At 37.6% G+C, this 12,109-nt stretch overlaps 1 protein-coding gene across 3 annotated transcripts in view; it reads right to left on the reverse strand.

Moving 5' to 3' along the window:
• Positions 1-3,275: 3,275 nt before the first annotated feature.
• PTPRK (protein tyrosine phosphatase receptor type K) overlaps positions 3,276-12,109 on the reverse strand; it is a 398,062-nt gene continuing 389,228 nt past the window's right edge. For 2 of the 3 annotated variants that reach the window (XM_034060345.1, XM_034060343.1), the window contains 5 exons: positions 10,763-10,894; positions 10,420-10,545; positions 8,276-8,439; positions 6,931-7,066; positions 3,276-4,541 (listed from right to left, as the gene is read on the reverse strand). In XM_034060345.1, the coding sequence (XP_033916236.1) occupies positions 4,488-4,541; positions 6,931-7,066; positions 8,276-8,439; positions 10,420-10,545; positions 10,763-10,894 (612 nt within the window). In that variant the 3' untranslated portion in view covers positions 3,276-4,487. The remainder of the gene's footprint in view (positions 4,542-6,930; positions 7,067-8,275; positions 8,440-10,419; positions 10,546-10,762; positions 10,895-12,109) is intronic. The other variant, XM_034060344.1, reaches the window with a different exon arrangement.

Here is a 12,109-nt window from a genome sequence, read left to right on the forward strand (position 1 = left end):
CTATTTACTGTGCCCGCTCATGGATACAGCAAGTGGATCAGAAAGACTAACAAAGCCTAAGCAGTGAGACTTAATGTCCTTGACTGGAAATTAACTGGGATTTCACCTGCTGGAATTAAGAAAAACAAATGTCTTTCAAAACTTTTCTGAAACTTAACATAGTTCAGCACTATGGCTGCCACAAAAATCAACCCACTCTGGTTACCTCAGGAGAGACACTCTAAAGACACTGTAATCTCTGGTTTCATGGTTGTTATTGAGGTGCAAAAAAGACAGTTATCTTTAAAATATCAGGACTTGGCAAATCATTGTATTGGTTCAGTTACTATTCTACAAAAGATTAGACACACAGAAGAAAGACAAAAGTTTTCCACCATGAACTGGAAAGAGCTCACACCGGTTTGCACCTGGCAGGAAAAGACATACACTTATCACAATCTCGAGCTACTGTGTTTTGCCAGATGCCGTTTTTGGTGATGGTTACCAAAAACCTCTAGCGTATTCCAAAGCTTGCAGAAAGATCATGTTTTGGTTCCATGTCCAGAAAAGGTTTGCTGCTGTTTGTTGGTTTTGTTTTTTTTTCTTTTCTTTTTAAACACAGACTTCATTTTTCTGTTTAATTAGTGGAGATCTGAAGTATCGTTGAGCATATGGGGATTGCAAAATTTTCTTGATATAATTTGTGAAGTCAGGACTATATTCTGATCCAGATGGAAGCTAGAGCAGGCTACACAAGATTATTGAAACCAAGCTGTTGTATTTCAACAAGGCCCAAAAACATCTGTTCTTTGTTGGCCAAGACACTGTTAATAAACATTATTATTATTAAGCAAGCATCCTATTGTGCCTGCCATCATACATGTCAATTTCTGCATAAATTAGGACCCTAAACCAAACAGCAGGGAAAGAATTAATTTCTGAGAAGTGTGGGGCAAAATAATGTCTGTCAACCACAATCTCATATCATTCCTTTACTCAGTCTTAAAGAGAAAGCACCCATCAAGCTTAAAATAATTTAGAAACACTTCTATATTGTCAGCACCTCAAATTTTGTTCAAAGCCTCTAGTTAAAAACTTAATAAAGACAAGGTTTTGCTGCATAAAGGGAAATTTATGGGACTAAGCCTCTGAATAGTCTGAGTCTCATCCTCAGTACACATAATCTGTTTCTAGCAGATTATTCAACCCCAGAAAGTAAAGACTTAAGTGAATATTCACAGATACCCTTGACTATTCTGGATCTGCAGAGGTTACAAGACCTTTGACTGTTTAACAAAGGAAGAACACTAGCAATAAACCACCACAAAGGTTCTTTTGTGAGATTAGGATCACTTAAACTCAATTCAGACCTCAACACCGCAGAGGAAAGTACAGCAGAAAATGAGTTACTTTTCAGTACAGAGCAGTGCACTACAAAAGCAGCTTTTACATTTATTTCACTATCTCAGGGTTTCTTCTGACACAGCAGCAGAATGAAGCTTAAAAGAAACCCTTTATACAGTCATTTGTCAGCCCAGGTGGCCTGGCCATGCAATGATCCTGCAACATTTTTTCTCAGGCTCCCCCTTCCTCATCCTTTAACATATCAATTAACTTTGGAGGCTCAATGACATAGCACTTACCTACCATTGCTGCCTCAGTTTGCTGCTTTAGACCATTGATTTTGGAGTTGTTAACCCTTTTGAAAGAGCATACTCCTGCAGTAGCTTTTGTTTTCATATTTGTCTAAGGAATATTGTGTCTCTTAATGTAGTACCTTGAGCAAGACAAGAATGTACCATAAAATACATAACCCTCTTATCAGAGTGACTTCCTGAATGAAATAAATCCCAGTATCTGCTTGCATATACTGAGGATGTTAAGTTTCAAGCTTCAAACTCATGCCTGTGACTAGTTTCCAGGAAAGCAAAGCCTCCCTCAAAACTATTGCTTCCTGATGGCAGCATTTACTCAGGAAGCAGGAAATGTAAATTCCAGGATCTCGTTGATGAGCTGTTAAAAAACGGGCTCTCTTCACACCTCTTTCTGCTGGAGCAGGGTCACTATGAACAGGGAAGGCAGATTCAGAGTGCTAAAATATACAGACCAAAGAGAGAAGCCTCTCTCCAATACAGGCTGCTGAGGTTTCCTAGCTCTTGTTTTTGCAAACTTTAATCTACATGATACTACTTTACACACTTCCAAGGATTTTGGGTACTCAATGCCTGATATAGTCCTTCAGTGCTGGATCCTAGGATCTGGTTATTTAAAGAAAATTCACATAGTTTGAACACATCCTTAAGCTACCTCTTTGACTACTGTTATATAGAAAATTAACCAAAGCCATCAAAGTGACACTCAGAACTCCTTCTACTAGCAAGTACAGACACGAGGACACTGGAGTCATCTCAGTTTGAGAGCAATGAATACTTTCTGACACAGAGCAACTATGTTTTGGGGAACTTGTACACTTCTTTGGTTCCTTTCTTGATGTGACATTAGATCAGTTTCAACTTCTTTCATTCCAAATTTGAATCGTCTCACACTCCTCCACGAATGAAGTCTTTCATGCCTTTTCTTTGCTTTCTGACTTGATGCCCATTTGCTCTGTCTGTATTTATGGCTTGAATTGGTCCAGTCTTCATTTTATGCTGCTGAGGAAAGCAACTGAATGCCATGGCCTCATAGAGAAAGCTGGGAATGTTGCAATACTGACCCAGTGAACATCTTCAAACCTGATCTGTTTACCTTGTTATTCATATGTAGGAACTAACAATGGGCAACAAAAGGAAAAGACTTTTTTTATATATCTGGAAGAGGTGGAGCTATGCAATACAGATGGAAACATTGAAAAGAAATCCAAATTTCTCTGAACATTTTGTTGCCATTTGTAGTGTTGGTTGGGTAACTCCATGTGTCTGAAATAAAGGACGAAGCTTAGGGCATAGAGATGACATGGAGTCTTCTCAAATACTGAAACACTGGAGTGAAAAATAACATAATTTCCTTTTGAGGTTTTCCTTATCCAAATATGTCAGTCTTCCAAGACAAGAATGATTCCTTAACAAAAACAGTAAGCGAGAGGGTATCAAAATAGGAAATAAATTAATCTTTAAATAAAAGTTTAATTCACTCTAACTTTACAGAATATTTCAAAGCACCATATTATTTTACTGTCAGTTCTAAAAAAGACAACCAGAGACTGGAATGATCTTAGCTGGTAAAATATAGGAAACCTTGTGAACAAATGGATACAAGCTAGGTGAAAGCACAGTCATATTTTTGTACACAACAACTATAATCAGAATCTGGCATTGGTTTATTCAAATTTTGCTTTCTTGGAAGCAAAGCTTACATGTTCGTAAACATCAAATTAGACATTGCTTAATTTTACAATTTGCTGAACAAATACTTTCTTACCCTGAAGAGCATATATAAAGCCATCTATCTGTCTTACAGTTCTCCTGTTGACCTCTGCTTCAATATTGTTTTAAACAATTGGTTCATTTACAATTCTAATGGTGCTTAAAAATTTCCTCCAATATTGTGCAAGTCATAGGCAAGTCCATTTTGATGAGTGCCCTTCCTTACATAGTTTTCTGATCAGTACTTCACTAATGCAACTGTGAAAAACTATACATTTTCAGGAAAATGTTTTGATTTTGGTCCTGTAATTAAAGACCTTCTATAACCGAGTTGTTACATGGATTCGGATCACAAGCATGTACACAACAAAACCACTATACCAATATTTCTTGGTCTATGCATAAAAAGTATGTCTTCTACTTACACTAAAACATACAAAAAATAAACTACAAAAATTGTTTACACTTGATTTTCAGCAAAAAAAGCTTTCTTCAAGAAAAATGATTCTTCTTTTTCCAGCCATCAAAAAAGGAATGCAAGTAAACAATAAATACATGTGCTTTCTCCATATAGACATATTTACACTTGAGTCTTTGGCTTATGTTTAAGTTTCTTTATAAAGATCTTTATGTGATCCAGCCATCATTGCACATTAAAACAAAATAAGCCAGTTTTTTTTTACTATATATAATATATATATGCAACACTTGAAACGTATAAAGAATGAACCTTACTATCAATTTGCACTGTTATTGTACTTTAACATTGTATCAAAAGAAAAAAAAGGAAAAATAATACCATATAGGAAATATTGATACATGCAACAGATGGTCGCTCTACTGTAATTGAGAGACGGCTGCATATACAAACACTGAAAGTCCTAATTTGGGCAAATCTCTTCTGACTCTGGTTTTCATTAAATAGTATTTATGTGGCACTAAATGTTGATACTGTATACAAGCATAGAAACAGATTGAGTTCTTTTATTAAGATACACAACTTCATAAGAAAAATACTTTGCATTTAAAATTTCAAATCCCTCCCCCCTTCCCCCCAAATCTTTCTTCACAGGATCAAGAACTGTTGTCAAAACAGCTTAATGAGATTCATGTATTTGGTGAACTTTGTCACATCCATTCTGACTATGAGGATTCCAGGTACTCCAGTGCAACATCGTAGCAGAAGCGATACTGCTCCTTTAAGTGGAAAGAGAGCAAAAAAAAGAGAAATTAAAATTCTAAAGTTTTAGCAGGAATATCTACAAACAATAGTCTTTGCTAACTACTATGCAATTTTAACTTGAAGCCTGACATATGTGTTGGTATTTTTTCCCCTGCTACACAAGTGAATTATATTTCCAGCTCCAACTTAAAATCTCTCCCTAACCAACAAACTGGAAAAAACCTGACCATGAAATGCAGTGATTTGCTTCTCTGATTTTTAGAGCTTCTGAACTAGTTTATCAAACATGAAAAGTTCTCCTGTCAGTCAGAGCATTCTTGCAGTAAAAGCACCTCAACTCTGACATACCATTTATACCCAAGTTAGCTGATATTGAGCAGTTAACTAGTGCCTGCTGCTTGTGCAGCCAGCAAATGGTTGGGGAATACTGAGCTGTGATGTGGGGCCCACAGCCTGTTCATACAGTCATGACGATGTCAGATACACATTCAAGAGAGAAGTTAAAGCTCAGAATTTCATTGTGGTTAGTCTTTCTCCTTAACAAGGCTGCTGTTCAGAGTTGAAGGGGGGGAGAGGGAGGAGGAAGGCGAGAGGAGAGGGTCTGAAGAAGAAAAAAAAAGGGAAATTAATAAAATCTCTATTGTCCTTGTGACCTAACAAAGCAAACTGCTTTCGTGATTTATTTTTGTTTGCAAAGGAGGCTAGCACAATGCATTTGCAGGAAGTGGTGAGGATATCTTAAAGGCTTTATTGCGCTGCTCGTTTTTGTTATCTGATTGTGTTGCTGAATGTAGGGCACACAACAGTGTTATATATTGGCTTTCCTGGTTTGTTTTCTAACTAAAAACTCAACAGCTGCCACTCTTCAAGAGTACTGAGTAAAAACCCACACAACAGAAACACATAACTACGGAAATTCAGTAACTGCAGACTAAAGCTGCAATGGAATTCAGGACTATTTTGAAATGAAATATAAGTTTACAGACCATTTATAAGAAACACACACAATCTACCTTCGACTCCCTTTACAGTGACACAAGTAATTTTCCATTGATCTGACCTGTTTTCCTCACAGCAGTGAACTGAAATTCAGGCAGCAATTCGCTCTGTTGTATCTCAGATGTCTATGGTACAGCAGACTGCAAAACATTTGCGGCAAACCCAGCAATACCTAGACCAATGTCACTGCTGCTACAGGATGCTCTATCTCTTCACATTTTAACCATCTTCTTAATTTATGTGCTGGCAAGGGCTGGAAGCGATGCACAATAACTAAGCAAATAATGCCACAGAAGCTACTTGATACTAAGCAAATAATAACACCTGGAAAAAAGGGCAATATGGGAAGATATAGCTACCTCCATTTTGCTCAATATGCAAGTTCACAAGGTCAGAAGCAAATTTCACTATGCATAAACTGCAAAATGTTTGTAATTTCAATTGGCATCCGTGATTTTTATGCTGTAGGCAGCCATATGGCTGAAAAATGACACTGGCTGCTAGCAGTGCGAGAGGCAAATGGCAGAATCTCCCAAACACTAACCTGCTTGCACATACAAATGCAGGAAAGAAAAAAATCCATTTGGAAGAATTTTTTTAAGGACTTTCCAAAATGTTCAGTTTTCATGACTGAAGGATTGATCACTTGGGTAGATATTTATTCATACTGTATGCATAAAGACTGACCAGAAGAGTGAAGGTTATTTTGAGTTCTGGCAATGCACACAGAAATATTTAATCTTGTGGTTTTGCTAATTCAGGCTTATACTGTTTATTAGTTTACTGTTTATACTATTTATTTTTTAGGTTAACTATTGGACTCAATCATCTTAACAGTCTTTTCCAACCTAAATGATTCTATGATTCTATATATTCATTTGCAACATACTATATCCAAGTCTTTGATTTTAAAGTTCTGAGGTAACATTTTGACTACTACAGATCTGAGTAACAAATATTATCATTATTCAATACAGCTTCCAAAGCAGCAGTTGTCATTAAGAAGCAAAATATTCACATCTCTAACTACTAATCTAGACTTTACAGCTCATTCGTACCCAGAAGAAATGCCGTAATGTGCGAAATTTCAAGATGCTTTGTGTGAGCACAATCCACTGCAAGGTCTCTTCAAATAGATTGGGTTACTTTGGGAGATTAACATGCATTCTGTTAACTCAGAATGTTTTCAGTGAAAAGCATGGTACCATTACAAAAGGAGTAAAATGCTTAGCCTGGCTGCTCATGATACTGACGTGTTTACACTCAATAAATGTCGCCTTCTTCTTGTGGTACAAACAGGTTTTCTTGGGTTTTGTGGGTGCAGGACTGAGAACACAGCTCACACAATAAGAGAGCCTCTGGCTCCCTGGCTGTTTGCAGTAACCCCGATGGGCTGGTGCTTACCGGAGTTTCTACCATGTTGGGCTTACTATTCCGTAAAGTCTTCACAGCATGGAAAACGTCCACCACATTCTGTCTTTTTACCATCTCAACCACAATGCCGATGGCACAGAACATCCCACTCCGGCCACCACCGTTTCTGTACACAAGGAAAACAGCTGGTTAAATGTCACTATGGTGCAAGAGAGCATCCAAACCGCACTTCTGTTCTTTGCTCTGTAAGCATGAATGATTTGTGAAGCCCCCACAGGGAGACTGGGCTTTAGCAATCTCCTTGCGGCTCCAGTGGGTTTGGTCTGAAACATTTGCTGCCTCTGACCTTCCTCTCAATTACTTTAGCTTAATTCTCCCCTTACAGCCCACCATGCTGCCCAGCTATGCTATAGCCAAATTTGCATAGACATTAGAAATAAAAACCCAAGTTCAATGACGAGTACATTTTCCACTTATATCTCATTTAAATTATCCTATCGTATGAGGATTATCTAGCCAGAGTAATGCCAAGGCATCACTGATTTGATATCTTCTTGACCTTTGGGGATACTTCTGAACTATTTTAGTTGTAATTTCAAAGAAATTAAGGTAGGTATTTCTTCTTGTTAAGTTTAAATTAGACAAAAGGTTCTGCAGATAATGAGCAGAGGAGGGCAGAAAGGGGACACAAGTTAATTCTGAACGTTGAAACAGCCTTTTCAAAAAAGTAAGGAGAAATTCAATTTCTAAGTAAGTTTTAAACTCTATATTTAAGTAAGGTAGGAGAGATATTGGTCATTCTCTGCTTAGGGAGGAAAAAGATGTCACCTTTTCAAAACTCCCAACCCAGCTGCCATTTAAGTATCAGACTCAGATAAACAGCCAACAGTCATTTACCAGCAGTAGTTTTAGCATCATATACTGTTCTATAAAACTTTTCTCTGATTTTGTGCATCCATAGTTTTCAGACTAAAACCCTCAAAATATAGTGTGCCTTCCAGAAAAAATTCAATACACAATATGCAAGAGATACACACACAATAACTATTTGGCATTTAGAATAAAAGACTTCCTTATTGAAACTGTACAGGAGAAACTGATCTGTACACATTTTGTACTTGAAAAACATTCCAGTGTGTACAGGAGACAATACACAGTATCATTGCAGTATTATGTCCAAAATACTCATTCACATGGTACCTTAAACTAACAGACAAATCTGAAAGTTGACCAAAAGCCAGCCTACAGTAGCACTTTTTTTTTAAAATAAAATAAACAAGGGCATGTGCAGAAGAATGTAACCATAACAACACCACTTGAGCTAATTTAGAAACATTTATTTGAAGAGTAATTTGACTTTGTCCCAGTTACTCACAGGCAATGAATGATGGTCCGGCCTTCCCCTTCTTCACATTCCTCTTGCCATTTTTCAACCTGGAGAATTAACTTTAAGAATGATCTCTTGGAAGCTGGCACATCTCTGTGAGAAGCCCATCCCAAATACTGGAATTGCTGCACCATCAGATAGCCCTCTTGTGGCTGAAGAGAAACCAAAGAGCTTTAGGTCAATATGGCATCTTTATATCTTGGTTTAAAAAACCAAAATATAAACCTGACATGAAACCTAAGTGTTTATATTATTGTGTGCATATATATGTGTGTGTGTGTGTGCTAGTGAGCAAGCGTTGTCTGGTACTTAATTACCGACTTAAATCACAACAATTAAGGACAGATTCCAAAACGTATGTACATTTCATGGTAGGGTTTTTATTAATTTGTATCACTTGAGCTCAAGGAAGGTGTCAGAAAAAGGAAAAATAGAAACTACACTGAAGGCAACATCACAGTTTATCAATTGCTAATGTAATTTATGATTATTCTAAATGGAAAACATTCCCTAGATTCTAAGTGTCAAGGGGTTTTATCCTTAACATCAATAGTCAATTAAAAACATCACTGTTAAATTCCTAGACCTACAAAAATTAATAGATATACCTTTTGGTTCTTATGCATGAATTGACCGCATTATAAATAAAGAACAAGTAATACTGGTGAAAAAAATATTACTCTTTTCCTTGAAATCTTCCCTTTTTTTTGCCAGACTATGATAATCATGACAGTCTTGCTGCCAGTCTCTGAGCCTTCCATGTGCTAGATGCTACACAGGGGGAGCTTTGAATAGAATTACAATGTCACAAGAAAGGCCTCAATAATTGGAACAATAAATAGTCTATTCAGTTCCTTGGAGCTGAAGAAGACAAAGAGGAGTAGGAATATGGATTTTAAAAAGGAAGAGCAGAGCAGAGAGATATTCAGAAGCAAGACAAAAAGGTGAAAAGGTACGTAAGACAAAGTAGAGGAGTAGAAAAGCAAAACATGGTAAAAAGAAGAAATGGAAAAAGTGAAAATAAGAATTGGTACTCCACTCCCCCCTCTCCCCCCCACAAAAGAAACCCAAAACCAAAAAAAAAAAAAAAAAAAAAAAACAACCCAAAAGAGGAAGTCTCAAAATATAACAAAAAAAAATGCTATGGAGTAATATTTGCCAGTGTTCCTACACGATAGTTTCCTGCAATTTCCAAACAAGGTATGAAGAGCCAAAACTGTTTTTCTTAGCTCTGAATATAAGCAAAATAATTTTGGCTAAAATGCTGGCTACACAAAAACTTATCTCTGAACTTGAAAAATCAAAATTTGACCAAAAGAAAAAAATCCCCTGTGCTTTGTATACATATCAGTTTTCCCCATAGCTATTCTTCTACACTAATGAAAGTTAAATGTATACTCCAGGTAGCAGTTGGTGATGGGCAAGTTCAATACGGGATGATTGAAAGTAGTTTTGGTAAGTAAAATGAGGATTGCTGGTTAACTATACATAAAAAGGTGGCATGAGCATCTGTAACTCTTTTCGTGTAGGCAACATAAGTGATTTATCATGGTGATCTAAAGGAGAAGATGCTGTGTAGCAAACAAGGCTTGAGAAGATACTGCAATAGTGTGATACACTAAGTGACAGCAAAAAACCAAGATGGTGCAAAGTGTGAAAGAGCTGACAAGAATCCAAGACTGGCACTGTAAATAGAGTTGAAAAAGAGATGATAGGTGTAGGTCAAGGCACAGTGGTGCAGAGCCCTTGAGAGGCAGAGATGCTTTCAGAGTTTTTTCACACCCTACTTTGCAGGGTGCCACAATCCTCCTTTTATGTTATGGTTCTCACATTTGAGGCTGAGAAGGTGCTGTCTGCATAATCAGCCTCAGCCCTCCTGTCCCTGATTCTGCATGGAAAACATCTTACAGAAGCTGTGTATGCCTGTCACTACATGTTCATTACAGAGATACTTCCATTTCTTAGACACTAGTACTTATTTTTGATATCTGTGATGTTTGACTGACTCTTTGGGGTAATGCCTTAAGAACATGAGTATTTTACTATTATTCAAAATTAAAAACCACAACAGCCTAGACAGTGCTGAAAATACATATATTTTTTCCATTATATATTGTTATGATAATGCTTACTCTTGTTAGATTGCATATCCTGAAAATTCGGCTTATGACGTCGCAGTCCATTGAACATGACATGCATTCAACTTGGATGGGACCGTACCGCAGTATCCCTTCCTCAGGCCAGTACTGTGGGCAGCCCTGTGCCAGGCATAATTAAAAGGTAAGTTACAACTTGAGTGCTGCCTTATTCCATTGCAGACATCTCATCTAACCTCTACTGAGCAACTAGTTTTAATTGCCTTAGAGCACAGAATAACTGTAAAGTCACTGCAGTACTCTGCATTTTGATCATGTAGTGGATCCAGAGTGATTAAAGCATGCAATGGTACATGGAAAACTTTAGCCACAAACTAACCTGTGCTAAGTCGACTTCATTTAACATCACGAGAGACGTACAGCCGTAGTCATACACTAATCTCCAGAAATCTTTCACAGTGTTTGGTAGAGGATGTTGTGTGACAATAAAAGCTGCTGGCTGCCTGTAGCTCTGTAAAGGCAAATGATTTTATTAGCACTGGTAGAGGAAGCACTTAATTACTTCTACTCTAACACTGAAACAGAAAAAAACATATAAATAGAACAAAGCTGCAACATCAATTACACCAGACTTCACCAAAGCTGTTAAAAATACATTACTGTATCCAGTAAGAAGAAAGAAGTTACTCTGTTTAGATCTGCCTTCTGTTCATATATGCATGGGCACTGAAGATGTTCTTCAGGGCCCTGCTGAGCTGGGGCTCAGACAACTCTGCTCCAGGCACTGCACCTAGGAAAGGGAGCAGGAAACCTTCTCCCTGTGTTACAAAGAGGGGCACAGAGGTCTCAAAAGGTCACCCCATCCACAGCAGGTTACACATGAGGTCTGTGACTAAACCGGGTACTAAGTTCAATTCCAAATTCTATTTTGGCACCAGAGCCACAAGGTCTAAACTTCATGATTACTGGGGCCCATTTGCATCAGAAAACATAAGGTAAACAGCAAAATACTATTTCCTGTCATGACGGCAGATTTTATTCTCTGTATGTTGCATTACACACAACTGCAAATAAGGATTTCCAGCCGTGCATTAGCTGAGCAGAAGGGCTAATTCCCTGGAGCACACATATTACAAGCAACAAGCAGAAGAGTAGAGAACAGTTTTTTGCAGGCAATTTTCAGCTAGGCACGGAAGAGTTTTTGTGTAAAGGAATATAGATATGAACTGGCAAGGAAACACCGACAGGTTAATCAGAAACAGAATAAGATGGTGAATATTCTTGTAGGCAGATGGGACTGTAAGTCACCGGTTTGAAGATGAAGTGCTGGGACTACAGTATGAGATGCAGAGATCCCTGTGTTTAGCACCCATGCTAGTACCAAAAGCAGTTTGGCTGTTTTTTGACTGAAATGAATAGACTAAATTAACCTAGGAGAAAGATATGACAGTACAACTAAACCATATGGAAACTTGCTTGTCTGAAAACTGATGTGAGAGATCTTCATGTGCAAAGTATTGAGACTTTCTAAAAGAACGTAGCATGAGGCCCAGAAGAAAATAAATACAATTATTTTCACTCTTCTATTTGCTCTAAATTGTGAAGATAACAAAGTAATGTCTTTCAATCATAGAATCATAGAATAGTTAGGCTTGGAAAGGACCGTAAGATCATCTAGTTCCAAACTCTCTGCCATGGGCAGGGGACCACGTCACCCAAGGCTCTG

The sequence above is a fragment of the Melopsittacus undulatus genome, chromosome 3 (assembly GCF_012275295.1).
Source record: "Melopsittacus undulatus isolate bMelUnd1 chromosome 3, bMelUnd1.mat.Z, whole genome shotgun sequence".
Taxonomy (NCBI): Eukaryota; Metazoa; Chordata; class Aves; order Psittaciformes; family Psittaculidae; genus Melopsittacus; species Melopsittacus undulatus.